The sequence below is a fragment of the Phoenix dactylifera genome, chromosome 4 (genome assembly GCF_009389715.1).
Source record: "Phoenix dactylifera cultivar Barhee BC4 chromosome 4, palm_55x_up_171113_PBpolish2nd_filt_p, whole genome shotgun sequence".
NCBI lineage: Eukaryota > Viridiplantae > Streptophyta > Magnoliopsida > Arecales > Arecaceae > Phoenix > Phoenix dactylifera.
The window spans coordinates 23,397,452-23,419,262 of record NC_052395.1 but is presented as its reverse complement, the minus strand read 5'-3'; the positions used below and the strand labels follow the sequence as shown (position 1 = coordinate 23,419,262).

General features: G+C 41.6%; 1 protein-coding gene across 1 annotated transcript; it reads right to left on the bottom strand.

Moving 5' to 3' along the window:
* Positions 1–276: 276 nt before the first annotated feature.
* Positions 277–5,200, bottom strand: LOC103696316 (chitin-inducible gibberellin-responsive protein 1-like). Its single transcript, XM_008777901.4, has 2 exons — positions 4,969–5,200; positions 277–2,206 (listed from the first exon to the last, which is right to left on the bottom strand). Exon 2 carries the CDS (start codon positions 2,169–2,171, stop codon positions 486–488), a length of 1,686 nt encoding a protein of 561 aa, XP_008776123.1. The 5' UTR covers positions 2,172–2,206; positions 4,969–5,200; the 3' UTR covers positions 277–485.
* Positions 5,201–21,811: the final 16,611 nt, after the last annotated feature.

Sequence of the window (21,811 nt, the reverse complement as noted above, 5' to 3'; positions counted from 1 at the left end):
GAGACATTAGCCATCAGAATAAGAATAAAAGACATTCAAAACTGTGCAGGAGAAGTTGGAAACCAGTTAATTTGCAAAGGATGCAATTCATGCAATACCCATGGCAGGAAAGCTGCCAGTCTTAATCAAGCCAGAGCTGATAGCCAAGTGCACCAATTGTTACCAAGTGCACCAACTGCTGGAGACCTGGATTCAACCCCCTTCCTCTGATAGTCAGCCTGGGATCTACCTATTGTAGTTTGAAAAACAAAAAGGTAAATTTTAAAAAATGAACAGTGGACAGAAAAATTAACCTCCTCGACCTACTATAAAGATTGTATCCCGGGCCAATGTATAGATTACATCAGATGCAGCACTCACATATGCATACATACAAAGACAAGAGGAATGAACCTGCACCAACATGAGAATCATACAAAACTTATTGAGGGCATTCATAACTCGCTAAGCTGTTTTCCTAAAGTGCTCTGCGTAAAGTTCTACAATCAGTACCACGCAGAGGCTGAGATCAGGTTCCTATTCTTCCAACCCAGCAACATCGCACCATCTTTCTCCACCAATGTATACTTATCACTGTAATATCCCAGCAAAGTCTTTATCACAGAATTCACATAAGAGCTAAGTGGGTAAGGCTTGAATCCTGCCATGGTCAGCCTGGATCTCCACTTCCCAAGCAGCTCATGTCTCTCCACCCTCTCCTTCCCTTCGCATGCAATGATATTCACTATGTCCTTTGCCAGACAGTGCTGCTCCACATGTATCCTCTCTTTGTTATCCCTTGGCAGCGTTACATCAATTGATTCAAACATTGCAGAGTAGTAATCCAGTGTCTCCAAGAATCTCATCAAGAATGGGGTTGTGTTGGTGTTGGACTCTTGCTCCACCAAAGTAGTCACTTTTGGTGACAAGCCCTTCACCATCCTGAGCAACCCATCCCTGGGGTTATTCACATCAACGCTTTCATCAGGGGTGTGGTGGAGCTGAAGAGTAAAATTCACGGCAAGTGCTTCGCCTGGTCGGATGTCTAGCATCTCTCTTGTGACCTGCGGCCCATAGACAGGAAGGCCATTGAACTCCAAAGGGATGTTGAAGTTCTTGGACATATCAGATAGCATCTTCCCAACAAGCTGCAAACCATCTCCTCGGGCATATGCTGACACTGGATCATCGATCCCTGTGATCCGAACATGTGGAGGACCAGCAGGCCTAGCAGCTAATGCCTGTATTAGAGTGATCCACTGAGTCCCTTGAGAAATTTGAAAGTCTATAATGTGGATCCTGTCCTCATGCCTCAGTGCTTCAGCAATTGCTCCATTCGCTGCCATGTAACCAAATTTGAAGTAAGGGCAGATATCATACAAGATCCGCATGTAGGAAAGAAGTTCCTTGCTTTCAGGCTCCCGGCACCCCAGGGTACGGTAGATGTTGGTGCCAGAAGACTCATGCCTTGCCACCAAGCCTTCTAGCATGTAAGCACCCAGACGTTGGATAGGTCCTCCAGTAATGGAGACATAATCACGGGCTTCCTGGACCAACATTTCAAATTCATTTATCTTGTTCTCGGACAACGCTTCAGCACAGCTGATAAGCAACTGTTTCACATCACTCTCTGGAAATTCCCTCATCTCTCTCAGACGTTTCTCTGGACGGACTTCATGGTTTGGCTTTGGATATCTGCCAGAAATATACTGGGGCTGGACAACAGCAGGAGGTTCCATGCAAGACTCATGTCTCCAAGTCCTTGATCGCTGCTTTGTGAGCTGAAGCAGTTTGTTTTCATCAGACTCCAGATTGGTACTAGTTGTTGCCTCATCAGTGTCAGGAGCCATAAGAACAGTCTCAATCTCTTGTAAAGCATGCCTCATGCTTTGACTAGAAACTGCATAAGATGAATTAGATGGTACCTGGACACTCTCTGCAAGATGAATATGGGTTTGCCTGAATGAGCTGCCGGTTTCTAGTGGTGAATACTGGGAAGGGCTGACCCCTGAGATGCTCTCTGTGGAGCTATGCTGCTCCTGACTGTTGCTCTGTACAGATTCGAACTGGCTGGAAAGAGGAGAATTAGGCGAGTTGCCTGTACCAAATTTAATGGAACCTAACGCCCATTCAGTGTACGCTGGAGTTATTGGAGAAGGAAATTCATATTTGAAAAGCTGATGCGAGTCCATGCTAGAAGGACGGGCATCAGTTATTAAAGAGATTTCTGCATGGAGGAAAGAGAACACAGTTCTTAGACAATCGAGTGATAGAAGACCGTGGAAAATCATGTTTATTAGAGCAAACTTAATTGTTTGAGCGTAACAAACTTGCTTGCACATCTAGCTTCTTAAAATTAATTCCTTAAAATTGTTTGAGGGTAACAAGCTTTTCACTACAGTGTAAAACCACAAATTGTGTACATGTCAATGACTGCTAAATTCAAATTCAACTTATGCTGAGATCTTCCATAAAGATAGAAGAGTTACGGAACCATAGAAACTTCCAAGACTTGCAAAAACATCTTTTTTCTGCAAATACACTATTTAGCATCATTTTTTTGCTTCCTAGGTGGACAGTTAAAACAAGTTTTTACGAAACCAGGTCACAGAGTCCATAGTTAGTATCCTGCTAGCTGCAGTAGGATATTGACAGCAGATTTGTCTATTCTATGATAGACTAGGTGCATGTAATTACATCAAGGTGTGTCTTCGGAGACTTGATAGAAAATATCTCACTTACAAAAGTCAGACTGTCATTCGAGCTGTTATGTGATATTTCTGACAGCGCCTCTAAGAAAATTTATCTTACCAGCAAGCTAAAGAAGAACATACACTATTCTCATTCAATTGCAGAAAGCATCCACCCATGAAAATGGACACAAGCCTCAAGCACCAAACGTGTAGATTGTAAACAGCGAAATGAGATGTTATGAAGCAAATCAAAAATCTAATCTACCACAACAAACTCCAAAATAAACAAGCATACTAGCATAACAGTTGCTAGCATTTTTTCATTTAAATATTTGGTAGCTGTAAAATCCAATTGACCATTCAAATTATGACTCAGAAATCAATATAAAATGTTTCATATAATTCATCATTAATTTCGTAATTAAAAACAGTTTCTATTATACCATCTAGCAATATTATATCACCGAACCTTGCCTTGGTTAAGATGGAACAACTCTGGCCACTTGTGGCAAGGGATAGTGGTTCACTTCCGAAGGGCGTCGACCCTTGCTACTACCCCTGCATATATAAATCCTGGTTCCACGAGCAGTGGCCCAATCTGCCCAAGGGCCTGGGCTATGGCCAAGGAGGGGGTCAGGTGAGTATAAGGTAGAACATGTGGGGACTAGTTCCTCCTAACCTCAACAAAATAAAATATAATAATGAAAAGATTTCATTCTTTTCAATTTAAGTTAGATTGCTTTCAAGTTATGCATAGCCTAGTAATATGATGCATGTAAGTATACCATAGTACTCCAATATAAGAAAAAAAGATCCCTCTCCCTATAAACACCCAATCTAGTCTCTGTACTCAAGCAACTTATTCAGTATCATCAACGGAAAAAAGGTCTGCCTCCTCCCTCCAGCTGTCTGACCTGAAAGGTATGCACTTTTCCTTCCATTTCTCAATTTCCATTTACATCTTTTCTCTTCCTGTTGTCTCAGCATTTTTCTCCTGTAAGTCCCATCTTTTTTGACCATTGCAACCAAAACTATGCTGGTCCGCCCTTGTATCTTTCATCATCTTCTGGCTTTCCATAGTTGGTCATCATTATTCTCTTTCTTCCTATGTCTCAAATTGAGGATAGTATTATATGCCGATCTTGATTAAAAGAAGATTCCAAATTAATCAAGTCTAAGTAGCTTATTTCTAGAAAACTACTAAGGGGTTGCTTGAATGAGTGGCAAAAAGAGGTCACAGCCACCAGCCACAACCAATCTCTATTTTTTCTGGGCTGACTGATTCCTCCTAAAAGATGATTTATCTTATCCTTGTCACTTTGCTTCCCCAATCTCTTCAAACCACCCAATATGCTCCATGTTTTTAGAACAAGAGCATCTCATCGCCAGACCTCATTAGACAGATAAGATGTTCCAGCATTCAAACAGCCCCTTAAAAATATGTATAATGGGTACCTCTTAGCCATTATAAACCATGGCCTTGATTGGAATTTGAATTTCTGCTACGATCTCATTCTGCTTATGAACAACCCAGACTTTTTTAACATTAAATATCTATATACAATTGATAGACAACTTAAGAGCTGATTTCCTTTTTTGCACGTATCATGTAAAAACATATAATAATTAGGGGAGCAGGAAAAAAATGATGAATTTAACTATAAGCAGCTAAACAATCAACACAGAATAAGGAGCAGCACATATGTTCAGATTTTCATTTTCTAGTCGCGAATTTTCTTTCTGGCAAAAACTCAAATTTGTTCCCAATCACAGAAGAAATCATAGGATAATGGAAGATTGAAACTCAAAAAAAAAAAAAAAAGTAAGAATATAATCAGAGCATAGCAGCTAAAGCACATGCTGTTCTCTTTTCCCCTTCATCTGCAAGCCTAAGAATCAAAAGATTTATAAATTTCATATTTTTGAATCTAGAAGCCAAAATACTAAACAAATAAATAAATCGATCATCTTAAATAACCGGGACAATTTCTAACTACAAAAAAGTAGAGATATTTTCCCTTTTTCTCCAGCTAAATTCCGGGAACGTTTCCCAACCCTCACTATTCTAAAAGGAACTACCATCAACAAGCAACTCTAGTCAAAAACAAAAATCGATCTCATAAACAGAACCCTTTCCTTAAGTAGCAAGTAAATTCAACGCGAAATAGCAGAATTCCGCATACAAATTACAGCAAACTCCCCAGCAAAAGATTCGGAAAAAAAAGCAAGAAAATACCAATTGCAGAATGAAAATTGCTGGAAAAAAAAATCCATCAAGAAATACGTGAAATTTCACCTCCAAGGCCCTCAAAATTGATCCAAACTCCGACCACGCTCTTCTTCTCCGAGAATTAGAGCTCAAAAATTTCCGGGCTGAGGCTTTATAGGGACCTCTGGGAGCGGCCGGACACCTGACGGCGTCACTCACGGGCGCCGCACGGGCCAGCGTTTCCGCGTACTTGACGGGCCCCGACTTAACGGCCACCGTAACGGCACGGCCACGCGGCCAGCGAACGTTCGATCGCCTCTCCCCCGCGCACGCTTACCCACCTGCGAAAGGGAGCGGGGCCCATCCCGCACGGGCCAAGCCCGCACGTGACCTGCCGAGCCTGCTCACGACACGCGTGACGCCTGGTGGACGTTGCCTTGACACGCGTGATGGCCACATCGCCACCAGGCATCTGACTTTGACCTGAAGTGGAACCCAAGCCGCGTATCCACCCCCGTCTGTTCTGGATCAGACGGAGCATAACCCCGCACGTAGTTTGTTTTTGACCGGGTAGATCCCATCTGGGCCGTCCATTCGGTGGATCAAAGATAAGCTCGTGACGTCGTCGTGGTTCGGTGGGGCCCCACCGCAAGAAAACCACAACGGAGGGAGAATAAGGCAACGGGAACCATCTCCCGGCTTCTAGAAGCTCAAGCAGACACATTGCGCTTTTTTTAATTCTATTTTTAATTTTTTATACGACATGTTCTTTTCTCCCCTACTTTTTTTAGCAGCGGTTCCAAGTTGCAACGGAAGTGATGTTTTATTTTATAGATGTTAATTAAGCAAGTATGATCTAAACTTGGATAGCTATAGTATTATATTAAATGCTAAGTTGGCAACTATGCTCATTTGCCCGATGGAAAAAAAATGTAAGGGAGTAGACATTTCTAATTAAAAAATGTGAGAGTCCACGAGAAACCGTACATGGTGGTGATGCTGCGGAAGTGAACCAGCGTGCGCGGGTATGTCGTTTTAAGTATTATATGAGCTTTGTTGGATTTGGTGTTTGATCATTATCTACTTCAAATTTGCAAGGAGATTGGAAACAACTCTTATGCCACGGACCTTGGATCAAGATGATCTCTTGGAATGCATAAAATCTAGGTGGAGAAAATTCATCTTTGTAACTTAATTTAACTTCCGATCCGATATTCGAATGAAGAATGAAGGGCGCCCCTTTTTTTTTTCTTCCCTAATTTTTTTATATTTTTTTCTTTTAATGATTTACAATACCTAATTAATTATTTAGAAATGAGGAATGACTCCATGTATGTATTTTAGAAATGTAGTAGGTAGAAACACTTCAACATGCAGCAGAATTCCATGTCCATGTATTTAGATTTTGCTCCAAAGGAAAGATAATCGAGCAATAAATACTACTTTCCCTTTCACGAAAGGTGATTTCATAGAATTGCTGAAGATGGATTGAAGAACTTTACCTTGGATAGCTATGAAAATTTAAAGGGTTATAGTGTATTAATATGAATAATGATATAATTTTCACAAGCTTGGGAAGATCTTTAGTGCTTATTATGTTTCCTAATTAGCCAATCATATTTGAAATTTCCATTAAAATTAAGCTGAAAGGGATCAATTTGGAAGTTGAAGCTTCGCCAAGTTTTAAGAGTATGGTACAGTTGGCAACCAATTCTCACCAGGAGAATATGTAGATATTAAGAGGAAAAAGATTGAAGTGTGTTTTTTAGCAAGAAGAATATCAATCACTTGTTAGCGCAATGTCACCATCCCCACCTTATCTAGTCTTACATCTCTTTTGTTGGGAAATGATTCCTTTTCAATTAAACTTTCTGCGCCAGTTGAAAGTCTTGATTGTTGTTCATAGTCTTCATAGTGACAACAAGATTAGCCATATCAAACAATTAGTCTAAACATTTTAGAGTTCCAAGTGGGGATAGACAATAATTTTAGCTTAATTTTATGAAATTCTAGGAAATCACCTAATTTTAGCTTATCCCTAATAGCTAGGAATAATTTTGAGAACCAAAGCAAGTCATGAAACTCTCAATGTGGCATAGAACCTTAATCGCATGTCTAGATGGCCTAATTTCTCATCCATAAAAAACATATGATGATTTCTATAAAAAGAAAAATAATGATGAATGCATGGTGTTTGTTTATTTTTTTTTTAGTTTATGTGTACAAAATTCACCTTTTTTTAAAATTTATCGTTGATTTTTTTTTAGAGGTAATCAACGAGTTTTCTTATTCGTTGGCTCCTCTTTTATTTTATCCATGCAAGACGACAACGTCCACCATTCACAAGACTCTGAACCCTTGAGGAAAAGGAGATCTGGGCATTCAAACGCGCTAAAAACAAGTTTAGTTTCCTTGGACAAGAACCCACCAAGGTGGTAGCCTAGTGGTACTGGGCGGGGATTCTAACCTCATGGTCCCAAGTTGTTCGAGTCGCTACGGCGATGATTAAAATGTGGCTTCGGCCACTGCTTGGACATGAGGTATAGGACCGCTCTTGGACCGCTAGTAGCCGGGATGGTGCCAGATGTGACATACTCACACTTGGAACTGGAACCAGATCCCAGAGGGATAGCTGAGCCGGGCCCATGGATGGGGAGGGCATGAGTAAAACCGGTCGGGGTGCCCAACACACGGCCATTTCTGCCTGCATCGAACATTCTCCTGGCGGGGCGGAGGCCCAGTGGGGGCTGCTACGCGGGGGTGGGCTTGTCCTTTCCTCCCCTCTTTTTCTTTAGCAAAAAAAGAAAGGAAAAAAAAAAGAAGAAAAAAAAGAACCTACTTTCCTCTTCCTCCTTTTACATGCCGGTGCAAATTAATGGCTGTTTTTAATAGAAATCTTATGACCAAGTACCAAGGTAAGCGCAGGAAATGGAGGAGGAAATTGCTAATCATTGGGAATCTCAAAAAAAGGAACTATTATATGATCTCACTATAATAAATTTTATAGAAATGCATGGATCATGACTTTTATTAATAAAAATATCTCATTTTTGTTAAAAAAAAATTATTAGAATATTATAAATCCTTTAATCTAATATTATTATTTCATTTCGATTATTTAATTAATAATCTTCAAGGCGAACTATAAAAATTGATACAAATAATTGATAACGATGTACTTTTTAAAACACAATATGAAAAATAATTAGCGAAATAAATATAAAATTAACTTTTATTCACCCAAAAGTTCTAGTTATTTTGGTATGTAGGGTAAGATTTTGTATTTAAGTAGGTTTATATTTAGCTTATATCCAATGTGGAACTATGTTTAATAGCTTAAAATTTTGAATTAAATATATGATTAATAAACCAATAATTCTTTCCAATTTTTGGCCATCATTTCCATAATCTAAACTTAGAAGCCCATGGACAAACTATCCTTAAAAGCATATCCAATCATGATAACATTGAATACCAGAAATACCATATAATTTTATCCTATATGTTCCATCTATAGATAATGTAAATATTCTCTTAGTGACTTACATATGACCCACGATTGTAATCAGCGAATATGTACGATCTAAGAGTCCAACTTTCGGCCGTAAAACATGGTAATGGCATCTTGGCTTGCACGCCTTATATCTTATTATCCCAACATCACCTTTTTAAAGGCTCAGAAGAAGATTCTACCCCTCCTCCAAAAAAGAAAGAAAGAAGAAAAAGACCGAAACCATGGGGCAAGGACGACCATGCTTTCAGGAGGATGTCGGCATGCAAATGGAATCACGTGTGAATATATAACCCATGGTGCAAGCTGCTACTCTTTATTCCGTTTTATAGTTGATGCATGCACCACCGGATCACGTGAAGTCGGATATTTCCTTTTCTTTCTTTTTGTTTTTTTGTTTTGTTTTGTTTTTTTTTTTTTTTTTGCTAAAGCGGATGTTTCATACTATATGGGTACGAATATACCTAAAAGAGTCTGCATACAAAAGGTCCTGGAAAGCACCAGGTAAATCGTCCTCACCAACCCATAGGGTGTCTCCTGAGTGGCTCGCAACATACGCCGCTACCTAGTTCGCCGCCCCGTTGGCCTCACGATATACATGCATAGTTCGAAAGAGCACCTCCTCCCTCACCATCAACTATATGTCACGGAGCAAAGGATGAACTTCTCCATCGCTAGGAGGGCCCTTTCGGACCCAGCTGATCACTGTGGCCAAGTCTCCCTTCAAGAGGATGGAACTCGCTCGAAGTACACATCACGCATACCGCAATCCCATCCAAACCGCTCACAGCTCAGCCCCTGGGACCGAGATGTCGAAGATCTGACAGCCCCCTGCTGTCACCGTGCTGGAATCCGGGCCCCTGATGACAAACCCAGCCCCTCCCCTCCTGCCTCCATCTTGGACTGAGCTATCAAAATTGACCTCGAGGAAACTCGGGAATAGGGGCTCCTAGGTGAAAAATACCATATGAGAAGCTGCCGAAGCAGGATGGGGGCCCCAGGTGTCCCGAGCTGTCAAAGGTCCATAGTTCATATCTGCATGAAAGAACTCTGCTGCCTGTGCCCATGCCCGCTCCATCACAAACCGCGGGGATAGGCTGGTCTCGCCAAAAACTCGGATGTTCCTGGCCATCCATACCTGATAAGCTATGCATGACGCCCTAATAGCCGCAAAATGCATCTGAGGGGAGATAGACCAACGCCGAACCACCTCCAAAAAGCTATCCCTCCGGCTCCAAGTACCCTCCGAGAGCCCTGACAACCTCCAAGTCCTCCTCGCCCAAACACACTGGAAAAGTGCATGATCCACTGACTCCTCCACCTCATAGTACGTGCACAAGGGAGAATGCTAACTCTCCGTCGTCTCAACGCCGAGCTAGTCGGCAGGCGATCCCAGGCCACCTTCCAGAGGAATAGTGCAATCCTCTGGTGTAGGCCGAACCTCCATACCCAACCACAGTCTCTGCCCAACTCGGACTCCTGCTGAAGAACCCAAGAAACATCACCAACTCTGACTTTGGCCCTGCATGTGGTGCTCCATACCCTAACATCAAGACCTGCTAATCTCGGGATGGGAAGAGCCCGCACCTGCTCCGCTAAGTGCTCCCCAAACAACTGGCCCAGTCTGTCATCATCCCACTCCATAACCCCTGGCACGAGGAGATCGCATACCCGGAGTCCCACAGCCTCCTCACCACTAATCATCGTCGGCCACAAGCTCAGCGGAAGTGCATCCACCCATGGGTCCTCCATCACGTCAATGGTCCGGTCGTCGCCAATCAACCACCTAGAGTGTCCCCGGGCCATAGGCAGATACCTCCCAACCTCCCGCCACATGAAAGAGCTCCTCCGGCTGCACACCACCTGGCCCACTAAGCCTGCTCGACCATATCTCGCTATAATGACCTGACTCCAGAGTCCATGCGGCTCCAGAACAATTTGCATTGCCCGCCTCGCCAGGAGCGCCTCTCGCCTCGCCAGGAGTGACTGTATCCCCAAACCATCCTCACTCAGAGACATGCAAACTCTCTCCTAGGCCATCAGATGCATCTCATGGCCCCTCCCCAAGGAGCCCCACAGGAAGCTACGCATAAGCAGCTCTATCCCCACCAACACCGTCTTTGGCACAACAGTATGGACTATAATATAAACAGGCATGGAACAAAGCACTGACCTGACCAGCGTCAACCTGTCCATCATAGAGAGCGATGAGGCCCTCCAACCCTCAAGCCTATTCTGCACTCTCTACACTAATGTGGAACACTCCGCCACCCGCAGCCTCCCCCGGTGATGGAGACTCCAAGATAGTCCAGAGCCCCCTCCTGCTCCTGCATCCCCAGTATCGCCCTGATCTTCCGTCGCACCCTCCTCTCCGTGCTCGGACTGAAATGTATAGATGACTTCTGGAAATTAATCCTCTGCCCAGACGCCGCACAGTACTCAGCCAGTACTCTCTGAAAGGCTCGTGCATCCCTCGCTCTCGCCCTGGCAAGCAGCAGGCAATCGTCTGCAAACAACAAGTGAGAAATGGGGCGGGTGCTCGGGGCTGGACTATAAGCAGCCAACCCTTGGTCCTCGCAAGCTACATGTAGGGCACGAGAGAGCACATCAGAGCAAATAATGAACAGATATGGGGACAGTGAACATCCCTGGCGAAGCCCCATAGTGGCTCGGAAAAAGGGAGGTGGCGTACCATTAACCAAAATGGAGAAGCTAGGCCCTTGCACGCAGCCAAAAACCCAGTCAATCCAGATATGATGGAATCCAAAGCTCTCCAATGCATGTCTGAGGAAGTTCCAGCGGATCCGGGCATAAGCACGCTCCATATGCAGTTTTACTGCCATCAAACATCGCCTCCTCGAGGCTCGTTGTAAGTCTCCCATCATCTCCTGAGCTAGCAAGATATTATCTGATATACTCCTTCCCCCCACAAATGCCCCCTGCTCTATACTAATCATGCTGGGCAACAAAGCTTTCATTCTCCCAACCATGAGCCTCGCCACTACCTTGTACAAAGTGGTGCACAAACTAATGGGCCTATAGTGGCTCGGCTTCGACGCATCCTGACGCTTTGGGACCAAGATGATATAAGTGACCTGCCAGTCGTCTGCCATCACCGCCTGACTGAAGTATAGCTGCATTGCCTCCACCACTTACCTCCGAATGATACTGCAATACCTCCAAAAAAAGAAGGACGGAAATCTGTCCGATCCTAGTGCCTTGTCCTCCGCCAAAGACCATACTGCCTCCTGCATTTCTCTGTCTGACACTGGCTGGATCAATGCTACATTATCTGCCTCCTCAACTCGGACTGCCGGCCTGGGGAGCTGACCAAGCACATAGGGCCCCTCTACCTCCGTCCACCTGGATCTGAAAAAATCAAACAATGCCTGTCTCACTACAGTGTCCTCCTCCACATGCTGGCCCGCCCCAACTCTCAGTGATCGAATCATATTCCTTTACCTTCTGATGACCGTCGATCGATGAAAGAAGCTAGTGTTCCGATCCCCCTCTTTGACCCACTGTGCCCTCGACTTCTGCCTCCAAAAGGTCTCCTATTGATGCAGCAAAGAGTGATGTGATGCCAAGTAACGTCGCAAGTCAACCATCTCACCCTCCTCCAACTGCCCCTCTCGGTCCTCCCTCCCCTGAAGATCCGCAATCAAACCCTCCACCTTCTCTAGTCTCCGAAATATGTTGCCCACTACCTCCCGGTTCCATCTGAGAAGGTGGCGCTTAGTGAGCTCCAATCTTTGCGACACCCTCTGCATGGCATCTCCCTGCACTGGCATGCCCCAAGCCTCTCAGACTACTCTCCAAGATTGGGGGTATGACAACCACAGCTTCTCAAAACGAAATGAGCTATGATAGCTGGAGCTCGAAGCTGTAGAAATCAAAATAGGATAGTGATCTGAGGCAATTCGAGCAAGATGACTAGCCTGGTAGGAGGGGAATCGCTGAATCCAATCCGGAGAGGCAATGGCTCTGTCAAGCCGCTCACACACTCTCGCTCGTTCAGACTGATTGTTAACCAGGTAAATCTCGGTCTAGAGAAGCTAAGGTCCACTAAGCCAGTCGCATCCAGAAGCTCCCAAAACTCCCACCTGTCCACTGAATCAGAATAGACTCTGCCTCCTTGTTTCTCATTGGGACTAAGGATGCAATTAAAGTCTCCCACCATCATAGTCGGCACCCCCTGAGTCAACAAACATGTTAGCTCACCCCAGAGGACTCTCCTCGTTTGGTAATCAATGTTAGCATAAATACCGCATAGGACCCATGGGGGTTCATTCAGTTCCGAGATGATCATCACAACTTGTTGAGAACAGTTACAAAAAACATCTATAGAGGCCACCCCTCGCCTCCACAACATCACAATACCTCCAGACAAGCCCTGAGACTCTATTACAAAGGACTCTCAATGAACTGCCAAATGCCGCAACACCCGACGCAACCCTTCTTCGGACACCCGTGTTTCACAAAGAAAACAAACCTCGGGGCAATGAATTTGGACTAATCTCTTGAACGTCGAGAAAAATGAAGGCTTGGCCGCTCCCCTACAATTCCATGCTAGGATCTTCATTTAACACTGTAGGATGAGGATGAGGCTCGCCCCTGACAACTTAGGCTGATCGGTCAGTCCCTGTATGTTGCCCAAGGTGACAATCCAAGAGGGGGGGGGGGGTGAATTGGTTTCTTCTAAATTTTAGTGCTTTTAAAAACTTTCGTAATTAAGTGCGGTGGATGCTTTCTTAGGTTATTTGAGTGAGTTAAGTTAATACAAGAATAGAAGATAAAGCAAGGGAAAATGAAAGCACAAACACAATGCAAACACACCAATATATAGTGGTTCGGTGCTCTCCTTAGCACCTACGTCCACTCCCCAAGCGTACCCTTGGGAATTCACTATAATCTCACGGATTACAGTTGGATTGTTTTCCGGGCTCACAATCCAAAAACCTTGTTGGTTTTACGGGCTCACCAACGAACCTATACAACTTTGGTTTTCCGGGTTCACCAAAAACCTTGTTGGTTTTGCGGGCTCACCAACGAACCTATACAACTTTGGTTTTCCGGGTTTACCAAAAACCTTTGTTGGTTTTGCGGGCTTACCAACGAACCTTTACAAAGTATTTAAAACAAATGAAAAGAAAAGATTTAAACTCCTAAATGAGCATATAAAGCAATATGAACTACAAAGAAGAGTTAGAAAGAAATTATCGCTTTGAAGTCGCTTTGCTCTTCTTTGTCAAGGAAGCTTCACTCTTCAAGGGGGGAAGGAGCTCTTGATGCCTCTTTGAATGTGCTCAATCCCTTTCTTTGATTCTTGAATGAAGCTCTTGATGAAGGAGATTAGGGCTCTTTTGTTTTCTTGTGTTTTCTTTGATATCCCACTCAAAAGTTGTTTCCTCTGATGAATAGTGCCCCTTTAAATAGTTTTCAACCTTCCTTGGACAAGCCCCATTCGTCAGATTTGAAAAACTAGCCGTTACATACCTTGGGAAGGACAGAAAGTACATCTGCAGAACTAGCCGTTACTGTTCAGCCCGTGTTTGGGTCGGCTCAACCTGTCCTTGGGTCGACCCAACTTTGCCTTGGGTCGACTCAACCATTTCTTGGGTCGACCCTCTCAGTAACCACAGAAACCTCAATTTCAGCCTTTCTTCCCATGGGTCGACCCAACCATTCTTTGGGTCGACTCAAAGTTCACTTGGGTCGACTCAAATTCTTCTTGGGTCGACCCTCTCAGTAATTCCAGAGAACCGTTTTCTGTCTGTCTTTCTGTCTTACCTTTGGGTCGACCCTCTCAGAGTTTGGGTCGACTCAAGCTTGGGTCGACTCAACCACTGTGTGGGTCGACCCTCTCAGTGAATCCAGAGAGCATTCTTCCTTTGCGTTTTGAGGTTCTTTAGAGGTTGGGTCGACTCATGCTTACCTTGGGTCGACCCAACTCACTGTTCATTTGTGCTGTTTTTGCAGGAGTGTGCCAGATGATTCCTAGATGTGCCGGGGTCGACCCAATCAACCTATGGGTCGACTCAATCCACACTTTGCTGCATTCTCAAGGTTAGATTCATCCAAATGAACAAGACCATATATATATTTTCAATTAAACAAATGTACTGAGAGTAATGAACTTATAAATGAAGTATCAATTTAACTTATAGCATGCTCTAGATAATTACTTGTTAATCATCAAAATAACACTATCATCCTCAATCTCTCCCTTTTTGATGATTACAAAATAAAGAGTATAAGCCTATTGATACTTGTCTTTAAAATCAGTTTATAAAAGGGATTGAATTTCAGAATTTCAGCTTTTCATATATACTTGTGAAATCTCCCCCTATATTATTCAAAATTTGCCAATTTGACTTTTTGAATGGCTCCCCCTTTCATTTATAATTCATTAGCAATGAAACTTCAAAAATTTGAGATATCATATGAGTTTCAGGTTATGCATCGGGGTGCGAGAGGAGCGTGCCAAATTCTGAATTATGATAGAAATTTTTTGATCTGATGATTTTCATTGTTACAAATTGCTCCCCCTTAGATATATAAGCTTTCTTATATGATTTTCAATTTGTTTGCCCATTTATTTCTCTTTTCGTTTCATAACTTCTTTACTCACTCTTTCTCACAAAGTTAATACTCTTTCTTTAAACATTATCTTTACATATTCTAAACACTATCTTTACTTCTCCCAAAATTAATACTCTTTCTTAACTTCTCAAATGAAATACTCTTTCTTTTCTTAAAGTGAATATTCTATCTTTTCTTCTCCCCCTTTATATATTCTAAAGTGAATATTCTATCTTTTCTTCTCCCCCTTTATATACTCTTTTCTTCTCTTCTCCTTTATATACTCTTTCCTTCTCTTCTCCCCCTTTTTGTTATCATCAAAAACATATATATGGGAAAAGATGCAATTAAGAACAAACTTCAGACTTCATTGATCACAATAGGAACATTTTCATACATTAATGCCCAAAATAAAGATAAGTACAATGTTCCTCAATCAAGATTTAAAGATATAAGGGAAAAGCAAGATACATATGAGAAGAAGCAAGATACATATGAGAACTAGATTTCTAGCCTAGGCTCTAAACATAGATGCTAAGATCAGCCTAGGGGGAATCTAATGGCTGGGATCTAGTCCTCATCCTCCTAGCATACGTGGCGAGGGGAGGTCGAGCCTGGTGAGACTGTGTCTGGCGTGGAGCACGACGAGCGGGATGACTCTGTGCCGATATTTCTGACTCAGCAGCCTGTGGCACAGATGGTCCATGTGTCTCTCTCTCTCTTCCGAGTGCTCCTATCTGTTGCCTCAGATCACTGATCTCAGCAGACATGACATCCAACCGGGCGTCCAATCGGCTCGTGAGCCCGTCAGTAATAGTCCTCGCCTGAGTTGACATGAGCTCAGTCATCCTGCTCCAGAAGTCATCCGTATCTGTCGGAGGAGCGGATGACGATGGTCCAGCCTCTGAGGGTACAGTAGGATGATCCATAGGCTCCTCATCCTCATCCTCTGGTGCATCTCCCTCTGGTGCCTCACCCTGAATGCCTGCACCTGTGTGAATCCACTGCCCGTTCACTTTCTCATATCCCATGCGTATAAGTGTCCGTGCAGTGTACGTGTCAGTGTGATGCAGACTCTTGGATGCCTCCTCCTCGAGAGGTAAACCGTGCTGTCTAAATATCAAAGTGAGTATCATACCATAAGGTAGTGATACCCTGTTGCTGCACATTACCTTCCTCATCTGTCTCAATATCATAGCCGGAAGATTTAGGGGAGTCCCTCGAATCATACACTCCATCACTGCTAGATCTCGCTCAGTGATGAGATCGAATCTCCCGGTCTTTGGAAACAAAATCCTATTGATCATATTGAGCAGTAATCTCATTTCAGCGGAAAGAGAACTAGCTATTACCTTCGTGGAGAAATCGAAGTTCTCATTTTCCATGATCAGTTGTAGAGCTCTCATTTTGTTTTCTGGCCTTTCCGGAGTGGCTCCTATGCAGGGTAGATGAAGTAGCTCACTCAAGCTCTCCTCGGATACACGGATCCGAACCCCTCTAACATCTGAAATAAGTCCTCCCATACCAGTCTTGAGGAAGGCGTAGAACTCTTGGACCAACCCGGGGTAAATCACCACATCAAGGGAGCAAAGATACTCCCAACCTTGTCTTTGGATCCATTCCCAAATCCGAAATCCTTCTTGGTTGAAAAACTCCGAATGAATCCTTCTCCCGGTAGTAACCGGCCTCCCCGCAAATCTTGCAAGGATCACTGAGGGGGAAGGAGGAGGAGGGACCTCCGCACGTGCCTCACGTCGTGGAGACACGGGAGAAGGCTCGGTAGGACGCCTTTCCTCTTGTTGGACTCGGGTCACTCTTCCGGATCTCTTGGCTACGGCTCGTTTGGGTTCCATTTCTCCAAGATCTTTAGGAAATCTACTGTTTGGAGGAGTTTAGTGGAGATTGAAGAGTGGGGGCTAGACTTTTCGGAAGGAGACAAAGGGCAAACAGTGCCCTAGATGAGCTCTCGGGCCCCCTTATAACAGTGGGGTCCCGACGTTGGGTCGACTCAAGAATTTTCTTGGGTCGACTCAACGTAGGGTCGACCCATGTTCTGGGTTGGGTCGACCCAAGTGCAGAAATTTTGTTTTCTCTCCCTTTTTGCTTCTAAAAAGTTTTCCTTGCTTCCAATCCTTATAACCTCTTTATGGAACAATGATACATGAGTAAGGAATCTATAGATAACAAATTTGACTCATGTTTCATGGGATTTTTGAAGTTAGAGGAATGTATCATGACACTACTAGCTCCCTTTCATATTCATTCAATAAAAGGATCACATATACCTAATTCCCTCCTGAGCATACAGAATCTATCTTCACTCAATGGTTTTGTAAATATGTCGGCCAATTGTTTTTCTGTGCATATATGCTCAATGCATACGTTTCCATTTTGCACATGATCCCTAATAAAATGGTACCTTATTTCTATGTGTTTGGCATTAGAGTGCTGAACTGGATTTTTAGTGAGATTGATAGCACTCGTATTATCACATTTAATAGGAATATTATCTAGTTTAACTCCATAGTCCTCTAATTGTTGCTTGAGCCATAATACTTGGGCACAACAACTACCAGCAGCTATGTATTCAGCTTCAGCTGTGGATAGTGCCACTGAGTTCTGCTTTTTACTAAACCATGATACTAAGTTATTTCCTAGGAATTGACATGTCCCACTTGTGCTCTTTCTATCTAATTTGCATCTGGCAAAATCTGCATCTGAATATGCAAGCAAATCTAGACAGGAGTCTCTCGAGTACCATAATCCAATAGTGGTAGTTCCTCTTAAATATCTAAGGATTCTCTTAACTGCACTTAAATGTGACTCCTTAGGATCCGATTGGTATCTAGCACATATCCCTACACTAAATACAATGTCGGGTCTACTAGCAGTAAGATAGAGCAAGGATCCAATTAGTCCTCTATAGAGCTTAATATCCACACTTTTTCCTTTTTCATCCTTGTCTAGCTTACTAGTGGGATTCATTGGAGTGCCAATTCCCTTATGATTTTCATTCCCAAACTTCTTCAGTATTTTCTTTGTATACTTAGTTTGATGAATGAAAATGCCTTCTTTGGTTTGTTTGATTTGTAATCCTAAAAAGAAACTTAGTTCTCCCATCAAACTCATCTCAAATTCTCCATGCATTAAATCAGCAAATTCTTTGCACAGAGTGTCGTTAGTGGCACCAAAGATTATGTCATCTACATATATTTGTACCACTAGTAGATTTTTGTCCTTTCTTTTGAGAAATAGAGTTTTATCTACATTTCCTCTACAAAAATCATTATCAATCAGAAATTTACTTAGTCTATCATACCAAGCCCTAGGTGCTTGCTTTAATCCATATAATGCCTTATGTAATTTAAACACATGATTTGGCAATTCATGATTTTCAAATCCTGGAGGTTGTTCTACATATACTTCCTCCTCAATAATACCATTTAAGAATGCACTCTTCACATCCATTTGATATAATTTAAAATCCATAAAACATGCAAATGCTAGAAGTAATCTAATAGCTTCTAATCTAGCTACAGGAGCAAATGTCTCATCATAATCTATTCCTTCTTCCTGATTGTATCCTTTAGCTACGAGTCTGGCCTTATTTCTTATAACTACTCCATTTTCATCTAGTTTATTTCTAAATACCCATTTTGTTCCAATTACTGAATTATGCTTTGGTCTTTCAGTTAATGTCCATACATTACTTCTTTTAAATTGATTTAATTCCTCTTGCATGGCATTTATCCAGTTAGTATCTTTTTCAGCTTCTTCATAAGTTTTAGGTTCTAATTGTGAAACGAAAGCAAGATAATCATTTAAATTTCTAAGAGAAGATCGAGTTCTTACCCCTTGAGATGGATCACCAATAATTAAGTCTTTAGGATGTCCATGTGCATACCTCCATTCTTTTGGCACGTCTTGGGGTTGTGGTGGCACGCAATCATCTCCCTTATCTTGATTTGGTACGTCATCAATTTTTAACTTCTCAAAATCGATAATTCCTGTATCATCATCAATAGAGTTTTCTTTCCTAGCAGACTCACTATCAGACTCATCAAATATAATATTGACCGACTCTTCCACTACTAAGGTTCTTTTGTTGAATACTCTGTATGCCTTGCTAGATGTGGAGTATCCTAAGAAGATACCTTCATCTGACTTGGCATCAAATTTACTTAAGTCCTCCTTGCCGTTATTTAAGATAAAACATCTACATCCAAACACTTTAAAATATTTTGCAGTGGGTTTCTTATTCTTCCAAAGTTCATAAGGAGTTTTCTTAGTTATAGGTCGTATTAAAACTCGATTTAGAATATGGCAAGAAGTGTTTATAGCTTCAGCCCAAAAGTACTTTGGAAGATTTGACTCGCACAACATTGTGCGTGCCATTTCTGCCAATGTCCTATTTTTCCTTTCAATAACCCCATTTTGTTGAGGCGTTCTAGGTGCTGAAAATTGATGTGATATTCCATTTTTAGTGCAAAATTCCTCGAAGTGTTGATTTTCAAATTCCGTGCCATGATCACTTCGAATTGCTACCAATGTGAGTTTCTTTTCATTTATGATTTTATTGTATAGTTTCAAAAATTCTGAAAATGCTTCATTCTTATGTGCCAAAAATGAAACCCATGTATACCTTGAAAAATCATCAACAATGACTAGTCCATATTTCTTTCCTCCTAGACTTGTAGTTCTAGTAGGTCCAAATAAGTCCATATGTATGAGTTCAAATAGTCTAGTTGTTGATACTACATTTTTCGATTTAAAAGATGATCTAGTTTGTTTTCCTAATGAACATGGTCCACATATTTTGTCCTTTTCAAAAATCAATTTTGGCACATCCTTTATTAATTCCTTCTTAACTAGTTTTGATATTAATTCCATACTAGCATGTCCTAGTCTTCGATGCCAAAGCCAACTAGTTTCATTCTTCTTTTCTTCATTAGTAATTAAGCACAAACCATTTTTCTTGCCTAATTCATGAAGATCTACTAAGTAAATATTTCTTTGCCTTTGTCCTACAAGTACAATGCTATTATCTTTAGGATTTGTGATTATACATACAGATGCTTCAAATGTAACTTTAAATCCTTTATCACAAAATTGACTTATACTAAGAAGATTATGTTTCAAACCTTTAACTAACAAAACATTTTCTATAAAAACAGATGGAGCAATGAAAATTTTACCCTTTCCAATGATATGGCCTTTACCATTGTCTCCATAGGTAACTACTCCACCTTTTTTTGGTTCCAAAGTGACAAATTGATCTTCGTCACCGGTCATGTGTCTTGAACAGCCACTATCTAGATACCATCGTTTTTCCATTTTATCAGCTGTAAGACACACCTGCAATCAAGATCAAGAAGAAACTTTAGGTACCCAAACTAAGTTGGGTCCTTTAGGGTTAGTACTCCATGTTCCTTTTGGAACCCAAACTTTCTTGAATTTAATCTTTTGATTATTACTTGATTTGTTTTGACTAGACTTTCTAAAGTTACATTCATATGCTCTATGTCCTATCTTATTGCAACAATAACAAGTAACATTTTCATTTTTAGCTTTTACAAAGATATTCTTTAAGAATTTTTGTTTTGTATTTGTTCTATAACCTAAACCAGCCTTATTATATACAGCTCTTTGACTATCAAGTATCATATTCAATTTGGTAGAACTAAGAGTAAATTTATCTACCAAGGATTTATACTTTTCAGCATCTTCTTTTAACTTAATATTTTCAGCAATTAGATTCTTGGTTTCATTTTCAAGTTTCCTACTTAACGTTTCATAGTTATTAGACAATTTTATTTTATCTTTAATGAGAGATTGATTTTCTTCTTTTAGAGCTTTATTTTTATTAATTACTTTCTTATGTTCTTCCATGAGTTCTAAAAATGCATCATGTAATTCATCAACAGTAAAATCACAGTCAAGTTCAGAATCTACCTCATCGTCATTGGCCATATGACATATTTGGGCCGTGTCTTGATGATCTTCATCCTCTGAACTTGATTCCTCACTCTCACTCCAATCAGCCATAAAATTCTTCTTTTTCAATTTTCTTGCCATCCACTTCAAATCTGGGCAATCTATCTTATAATGCCCGGGTTTGTTACACTCATAACAAATGGGAGTTTCTTTCTCCCTTTCTTTGTCCTTACCCTTTTCTTTGCTTGAGTTACCTTTAGAGAAGGGCTTCTTTTTATGGAATCTATTCTTACCTCTCATGAATTTTCTGAATTTCCTGCCAAGTACTGCCATCCCTTCCTCATCAATATCTTCATCATCATCTGAATCTTCTGATTCAGATTGTTGTCTAGGGGTGGTAGTCTTTAGGGCTATAGGCTTTCTTCTCTTGACCTCATCTTCTGAATTTTGCCTCATAGTCAACTCATGGGTCATGAGTGACCCTAGAAGCTCCTCTAGCTGTAGTGTATTGAGGTCCTTTGCTTCTTGTATGGCGGTTACCTTGGCCTCCCAATTCCTTGGTAGAGACCTGAGAATTTTTCGCACCAAATCAGAATTAGAATAAGATTTTCCTAAGCTTTTAAGCCCATTTATAATATCAGTAAAACGAGTAAACATATCAGTTATGGACTCGGTAGAATCCATTTTAAACAATTCATACTTATGTACTAATATGTTTATCTTTGATTCCTTGACTTGATTGGTCCCTTCATGTGTGACCTCAAGTCTATCCCAAATTTCTTTGGCGGTGGAGCAAGTGGATATTCTATTGAATTCATTTACATCTAAAGAGCAATAAAGTATATTTATAGCTTTTGCATTTAATTGTGCTAGTCTTCTATCATTTTCATTCCAATCCATTTC

Coding starts and splice junctions, on each gene's coding strand:
- LOC103696316 (XM_008777901.4), bottom strand. CDS start 2,171: ATGGACTCGCATCAGCTTTTCAAATATGAATTTCCTTCTCCAATAACT.